Source organism: Sorex araneus, chromosome 1 (assembly GCF_027595985.1).
Source record: "Sorex araneus isolate mSorAra2 chromosome 1, mSorAra2.pri, whole genome shotgun sequence".
Lineage (NCBI taxonomy): Eukaryota > Metazoa > Chordata > Mammalia > Eulipotyphla > Soricidae > Sorex > Sorex araneus.
In genome coordinates this window covers 360,752,873-360,760,690 of record NC_073302.1, presented here as the reverse complement: position 1 = coordinate 360,760,690, position 7,818 = coordinate 360,752,873, and the positions used below count along the sequence as shown (strand labels likewise).

The 7,818-nt window shown below is 61.0% G+C and overlaps 1 protein-coding gene across 1 annotated transcript in view; it reads left to right on the top strand.

Annotated features, from left to right (window-relative positions):
- The window catches only part of GHRHR (growth hormone releasing hormone receptor), a 12,281-nt gene extending 5,331 nt beyond the window's left edge, over window positions 1–6,950 (top strand). Inside the window, exons 5-13 of the mRNA XM_055128618.1 lie at window positions 81–178; window positions 657–789; window positions 1,661–1,814; window positions 2,486–2,546; window positions 2,969–3,038; window positions 3,506–3,597; window positions 4,605–4,734; window positions 5,970–6,011; window positions 6,800–6,950. Of these exons, the coding sequence (XP_054984593.1) occupies window positions 81–178; window positions 657–789; window positions 1,661–1,814; window positions 2,486–2,546; window positions 2,969–3,038; window positions 3,506–3,597; window positions 4,605–4,734; window positions 5,970–6,011; window positions 6,800–6,922 (903 nt within the window). The 3' untranslated portion in view covers window positions 6,923–6,950. The remainder of the gene's footprint in view (window positions 1–80; window positions 179–656; window positions 790–1,660; window positions 1,815–2,485; window positions 2,547–2,968; window positions 3,039–3,505; window positions 3,598–4,604; window positions 4,735–5,969; window positions 6,012–6,799) is intronic.
- Window positions 6,951–7,818: the final 868 nt, after the last annotated feature.

The following is a 7,818-nucleotide window of genomic DNA, read 5'->3' as shown; positions in this document are numbered from 1 at the left end:
GTGGGTGTCGCCATGCCCGGAGGTGCTGGGGGTTGAGCCCGGGCTTGCCCGTGCCCTGCCGAGCCCTTCTCTCCCTGCAGAGGTCTTACTTCTGGACGGTGAAGCTCGTCTACACCTTGGGCCATGGCGTGTCCACCGCGGCGCTCTGCATCGCTGTGGTCATCCTGGTGGCCCTCAGGTGCACTGGCCCTCCCTCCTGTCCCGACACCCCGAATGGGTCCCACCCTCCAGGCGCTGGGGCAATCTGGGGCATCTGTAAGGGGGCACTTCCTATCTGTCCGCTTAAAGAAGGTGGATTTGGGGGCAGAGTGGGCGCCTTTAAACTGGAAAGGGGTGATGGGACAGACTTGAGGAGACTCTGCCCCTGTCACTACGCGGGGTGGGAGGGGCGGCCCCTCTCTTCTCCATCCCCCTTGCCTGTTCTGACGGTGCTGTCCTCAGCCCCCCTAGGCGCCCCCACTTGAAGGCCTGAAACCCCCCCCCCCCCAACCCGAGCCGGTCCCAGCTCTCTGGCGCTCCGTCCTGCTCCCCTCGCCACGGGCTCTCTGCAGTCACACACGGGGGGGGGCTGTCCCCTGACACGAGGGCAGCCCCCTGCAGCCAGCACCCGAGCTCGCCCCCAAACCAGCCCCTCAGCGCCCTCCCCACCCGTCCAGGAGGCTGCACTGCCCCAGGAACTACATCCACACGCAGCTGTTCGCCACCTTCATCCTCAAGGCGGGAGCCGTGTTCCTGAAAGACGCCACCCTGTTCCACGGGGACGCCACGGACCACTGCAGCTTCTCCACGGTCAGGGACTGGACGGGCAGGGGCGGGGACTAGAGCCGCGGGCCGAGTGCTGACTGGGCCCCGTCTCTGTCAATCACAGCACAGGCCAGAGCCCGCCCCCTGTACCTTCTGCCTGGGGTCCGCCTGGGATCCTAGCTGTGTCCTGTTCTCAGGCCCTTTCTCTCCGCATTCCAGCCCACACCACCTTTGCAGCTCCTGTTTGGGGGGGAGAAGCGGGGGGCGGGGCTGGGAGTTAAGGGGCTGTGGAGAGGGGCGTGGGGGGCTTCCCCAATCTTTCAGGAGGGAGGAAGCTTCAGGAGGAGGGGCTGGATGGGCAGCGAGCAGAGGGGGAGAAAGGAGGGCCAGTGTGTGCAACAGCGCAGGCAGGAGAAACTGGGGGTCCAGAGCCTGGGCGGTGATCTGTCCATGCATACTCAGTGCTCCTGGGGGAGTGTGTGTGTGGGTGGGTGGGGCTCCTTTAGCAGGACTCAGCCCCTGGGCACCCAGGCACTGCCAGTCTTGTTCATGCTGGGCCTGGGGTGCTTAGGGCCACAGGGTCAGCCCAGGGGGAGTGCTCACATGACTCAGGGGCCACCTGCCACCCGGGTTTGAGCTCCATCTGTCCTGTTCCGTAGATGAGATGCTTAGAAGCTCCTTAATGGTGCTGGGACAGGTTTTGGGGCACCTGAGCACCCCAAAGAGGGCCTTGGAGCTTGGGGCAGGAGTGAGGTGGTGGAGAGTGCATTTGGAGCCACAAGGTCCATGCTCTTGACCTCCACAGTCTCTTCTGGGGTTGCCCCAAGCTGGAGGATCCTGGAGGTTTGGGGTCCACGTGGGGCAGGGTAGACTCAGACCCTGATGGTTCCCCCGGGGTGATGCTCCCCACCCCCAGGTCCTGTGCAAAGTCTCAGTGGCCACCTCCCACTTCGCCACCATGACCAACTTCAGCTGGCTGTGGGCGGAAGCTGTTTACCTCACCTGCCTCCTCGCCTCGCCGTCTCCCTGCACACGGAGAGCCTTCTGGGGGTTGGTGCTGGCCAGCTGGGGTGAGCGCTCAGGGCCCGTTTGGGAGGCATCAGGGGAAGTTGAGGCATGATCAGAACGAGGTTGAGAGGCTGGAGCAATAGCACAGCGGGTAGGATGTTTGCCTTGAACACGGCTGGCCCAGGTTCGATTCCCAGCATCCCATAGGGTCCCCCGAGCACCGCCAGGAGTAATTCCTGAGTGCAGAGCCAGGAATAACCCCTGTGCATTGCTGGGTGTGACCGAAAGAGAAAAAAGAGAAAGAAAGAAAGAAAGAAAGAAAGAAAGAAAGAAAGAAAGAAAGAAAGAAAGAAAGAAAGAAAGAAAGAAAGAAAGAAAGAAAGAAAGGGGCTGGAGCAATAGCACAGTGGGTAGGGCGTTTGCCTTGCATGCGGCCAACCCGGGTTCGATTTCCAGCATCCCATATCGTCCCCTGAACACCGCCAGGGATGATTCCTGAGTGCAGAGCCAGGAGTAACCCCTGTGCATCGCCGGGTGTGACCCAAAAACCAAAAAACAAAAAAAAAAAAAAAAAAGAAAGAAGTTGCCTTATATTTTTCAGTGAAGCCCCAGAGAGGAGCCGGGCCAGCCCCGTGTCCCCAGGTGCTGGCCGTGGGGTGCTGTGGGCCTCCAGGGGCTGGGGCGGAAGGGGGTGGGGGCAGCCCATCCATCCCTGTCTTCTCTGTGCCCGCAGGCCTTCCCCTGCTCTTCACTGGCACATGGGTGATGTGCAAAACGGCCTTTGAGGATACCGCGTGAGTTGGGGTGGCCATTGGGTCACCCCTGTGCCCTGGTTCCTGGGGAGGGGAGTATGAACTGGGGTGGGTAGCCGAGCCGCTCTCCCAGTGGGGAGGGGACGCAGGTCTGGGGTAGGACCCCTCGAGTATGCGGGGGGGGGGCGAGAGCTGGCGACCAGGGGGTGCTGGTTCTCAGGCTGGGCGGCTGGGCAGAGGACTGGGGACAGGGAAGGCTCAGGCCAGCAGGGAGGGGGTGAAAAGGCTCATTTGCAACAAGCTCCTGGTCTGGGTGGGGAGAGAGGGGAGCCCGCCAGGGAGCGCATCAGCCTTGTGGGCTGAGAGAACAGGTGAGAGAAGGCTCCGGGAGGAGAGAACAGAGGAGCTGGGGGCAGTGGGGATCACTTTGCCTGTTGCCCTCAGTCCCGCCTTCCTCTCCCCAGGTGCTGGGACCTGGACGACAGCTCCCCCTACTGGTGGATCATCAAAGGGCCCATCGTGCTCTCGGTTGGGGTCAGTCTGCTCAGGAGCCCCGGGGTTCCCCAAGGCCATCATCCACAGTGGGGACCACGGCTCCCCTGGGCCCTCAGACTCAACGGTCCCTCCAGCCTGCATGTGTCCGTGCCCCCGCGGCCGGCTAGCCTCTCCAGCAGTGAGAAGTTGGGCTGGGGAAAGCAGAGGGGTGTGGAGACTGCAGCCCGCCTGCTCCCTGCAAACAGGGCTGCAGGGCTGGGGGCGTCCTGTGAGTCTCCCAGAGCGGCTGCTTGTGCCTGGGTGGTACAGAAGGCAGGTCTGGGGGGCGGGGGGAACCCTGAGCTCCAGGAGGAATCCCCCAGGCTCTGCGTGCTACAGCAGAGCTGTCAGAGCTGCACCCACCCGCACAGCCCTGGCCCAGGAATCTGGGGACTCTACACCTCAAAGAGACCCAGGTCACAGGGCCCCTAACCATCGCCTTCCACCCGCTGCGTTTCTATTTTCAGGTGAACTTCGGGCTTTTCCTCAACATTATCCGCATCCTGCTGAGGAAACTGGAGCCAGCCCAGGGCAGCCCACACACGCTGTCTCAGTACTGGTAGTGTGTGAGAGGGGAGAGCGTGTGTGTGTGTGTGTGTGTGTGTGTATGTGTGTGTGTGTGAGAGAGAGAGAGAGAGAGAGAGAGAGAGAGAGAGAGAGAAAGAGAGAGAGAGAGAGAGGCTGTGTGTGTGAGGTGTATGTGGGGAAGGATATGTGTGTGAGGGAAGGTGTAAGCATGTGAGGGTGTGTATGAATGTGAGTGTGTGAGAGAGGGTGCGTGTGTGAGGGTATGTGAAGGAAAGTGTGAGAGCATGCACATGTGCTTGCATGTGAGTGTGACACAATGTGTCTGAGTGTATATGTGTGAGTCTAAGTGTGTGACTGTGGAGGTGTATGTATATGTGTGAGACCATGCAGGTGTATGCGTGAGAGTGTGTGTCTATGTGTGTACCTGTACGAACGTGACACTGTGTGTATATACAAGTGCATATGCGTGTCAGTGTGAGAATGTGAGTGTGTATGTGTGTGAAATAGTGCGCGTGCAAGTATATATTGGATATGTGTGTTTACATGTGAGAGTGTGTGACTATGTGTGTGCCTTGCGGGGTGCTGGTGTGGGAATCAGTTTGGTTCTGTTTCATTCACAACTAAGCTTTCAGAGTCCTGGTCCCTTGCTCCTCCCCCTGATCTCAGAGAGGACAGATGTGTCCCTGCCCTCCAGGGGTCACAGTGTGTGCTGAAGACTCCAGATAGTTAATGAGCAGGTCAAATAAATTGATGGGTACCAGGATCCCAAGGGTGGAGATTCTTTCTAGATGAGGAGTGAAGGTCAGGGAATGGTCAGGAGGACTTCTTGGAGGAAGGCTCTTTGAACTAGACTTTGAACAGATATCCTCTGACTGGAGTGGGTGGAGGAAAGAACTTTGGCAGGAAGGAGTGCAGCGTCCCTTGTCCTGTAGTAAGGAAGCCTGGGGAGTGTGGGACAACAGGGGGTTCTCCCAGTGCTGGTGTGGGGTGGTGGGGGTGGGCGGGGCCTGCAGAGCCCAGAGCTGTCCTCTCCTCCAGGCGGCTCTCCAAGTCAACGCTTCTCCTCATCCCGCTGTTTGGAATCCACTACATCATCTTCAACTTCCTGCCCGACAGCACCGGCCTGAGCATCCGCCTCCCCCTTGAGCTGGGGCTGGGATCATTCCAGGTGCGGACCACAGGCTTTCCCCGAGCCCCTGGGCGGGAGGACAGTGCTGCGCCCGCAGGGGTGGTGGGGGACTTGGGTAGGGGAAGGGCACCACAGCTGGGTGTAAAAGCTTCTAGGTGCTCATTAGTCCGCTCAGCTGTCTGTCTGTCTTCCACCTCGCCATCTCTATGTACTCAACTGCCTTTGCACTGACCCAACGCCACATTTCGCCTCCACTACTGCGTGCTATCATCCGTCATCTGTCCACTGACACACCCACCCACCTACCTCTGTATTTATCCATCCATCTCCCCACCAGTACTCACATACCTACCCATCCACCCACCCACCCAGCCCTCCCAGCCACTAACCTACCCACCATCCATCCGTCCACTTGCAAACACTCACATGTATGTCATCATCCACCTTCCCTCCATCCAACTATCTACCTACCCACTCACCAATCCATCCACACTCCTATCCATCCACACTCCTATCCATCCACGCTCCTATCCATCCACGCACCCATCCATCCACGCAACTGTCCATCCATGCACCTATCCATCCATGCAACTGTCCATCCACATTCCTATCCACCCATGCAACTGTCCATCTACCACCTGCAATCTCACCTATTCATCCATCCACCCATTCATTCACTCACCTGTCCATCTATTCACCTATCCCCACTCACATACATATCCATCCATTATCTATCCACCCATTCACCCACCCAACAATCCATCCACCCACCCACTCACCCACCATCCATTCATCCTTCCATCCATCCACTCATCCACCCACCATCCATCTACCCATGGATTCATCTATCTACCCACCAGCACACATATATCCACCAAACCATCCACACACCCACCTGTCCATCCTACCCACTCTTCTATTATCACCCACTCACCCATCCCCTACCCATCCATCTGCTCACCCACCTATCCTTTATCCAACATCTATGAAGCACTGGACTTTTAAAAATCCTATTCTAGGCTTTGTGCTTAACACTAAGAGTTGTATAAACAAGGAAAATCCGAGAGTCATGCCCACAGCATAGCCTTTGCAGACTTGGTATGGTGTGGCATGAGATAACTTGTCTGCCACATACAGTAAGTGTTGAAAGCATCTACCTTCCCTTTGCCCCAAATCCCGGTTCAAGTCACAGCCGGGGGTCTCGGGGGAGTAGTAGGAAGCCTGGGCACTCAGGCGCCCACATACTCAGAAGCACTCCTTTCCTCTGGCCCCAGGGCTTCATCGTGGCCGTCCTGTACTGCTTCCTCAACCAAGAGGTAGGCGTCTCCCGCGCCCGCCTGTCCCCGGAGCCCACCCTTCCCGCGCCCCTCTCTCCGGCCTTACAATCTTCCATGAAACTGAGTGTGTCCATGCCCCTCGGCCATCAGACCCTCCCTGGGGCCGGGCCAATTTGCTGTCCGAAATGGAGGAGGTCACTTAGGGATCCATTTCTGTATTCTTCAACTTGAAGGAAGGGGACATGGGGGCCAGGGGAGAAGCCCCCTGGGTGGGGGCGGAGGGGGCGCTGAGACAGGAAACAGAGGCAGCAAAAGAAGGAACTTCCGAGGTGGTCACTTGGGGAACTGGGAACGAGAGTGCTGCAGAGCGGAGAGCGGACCCCGCGCTGACCGGACCCAGGGGGGCGTGCAGGCGTACAGCTGGGCGAGGGTGCCAAGGGCACAGAGGCGGCCCCGCGGGCAAGCCTGGCGCCGGCTCTAGGCCGGGCCCGGGGCGCCCCCTGCTGGCCGCGCGCCGGCAGTGCCCGTGCCCGGCCGCTGAGCGCGGAGCTCGGCTACCGGCTTCCCCGGGCCTCTGCTGGCCTGGGCCAAAGCCCCCCTCGGAGCTCCCGTCCACCCTATCGGGGTCAGCGCAGCACCAGGACCTGGGGCCCCGAGTGTGGTGGCGCCTGGGCCCCGGGCGCGGGGTGCGGCGGCTCCCTTTGGGCCGACACCTCCCCCTTCTCCCCGGGCGCAGGCAGCCCCCGGCACCCCCTGCGGGTCTCCGTTTCGGGGGCTGGGCAGGAGGGCCGCGGGGCCCCTCTGACGCCCTGCCCTTGTCCCCGGAGGTGAGGACCGAGATCTCGCGGAAGTGGCACGGCCAGGACCCCGAGCTGCTGTCCCAAAGACCCCGCGCCCGCTGGACCGCGCCCTCCTGCTCCGCCGCAAAGGCGCCCACCTCCGCCTGCTAGCGGACGTCTACACCCGCGCCCGGGCCGTCTACACCGCACGCACGCAGCTTCAGCACCCCCACCCCTGCGGGGGCCGAGGCCCCCGGGCCCCCAGGACCGCTCGGGCCGCGCCCTCCCCTGCGCAGCCCGCTCGGCGGCAGGCGGGAGGGGCGCCGCCTCCCTGGCACGGGTGCGGGAACAGAAGTGTTTCTACTCCTCAGTTTGTGCTGCGCCCCCTCAGCGGCTGTATGTCTGCGGCAGTTTCTCCGCCTCCGCCCTGCCCTGCTCCCGCCCCGCGCCCGCGTGCTCGCGCGCCGGCCGAGCTGTGCTCGGAGGTCCAGCCTCGGACCCTAGAGATCCGCAGGGGGCCACCGCCCCCGTGGCTGGGGTCCCGGCTGCCTGCGTGGCGCCCCCCTCCCCCCACCCCGCGCTCCTGCAGCCGTGAGTGTGAGCGCTTGGCTATTTGCCGTGGGCCGCCGGGCTCTGCTTCGCGCATCTCCCCCATGAGCGCCAGGGGCCCTCCTGAGCCCACCAGCCTTTGGCGGGTACCCCCCTCCCCCCCACACACATCCTGCTCCTTGGTAGGGGAGGAGACTGAGGACAGAGGCAGAAAATTACTCTTATTCTCATGCAAAGCCCTTTTGGCCAGCCGCAGTCCAAGTCCTTTTTGTTTGTTGGTCCATGAGGCTGGCAGGATAGGAGGCAGGGTGTTCAAGAACCTGCAGCAATGGGCATTGTGCAGGCCAGAAGGAAGTCTTTCTCCTTGGTCTACACAAGGCAGAGCGATTCCATGGAACTCAGTTCCGTGCCACCTCCTCCAGGTAGCCCTCAGTCAGTGGCTTTCCCTGCTAAGCCTCCTTGCTGGAACCCTGCTCCTCTAGTCATGGGATGGGAGGTGGGGGGGGGGGGGGCAAAAG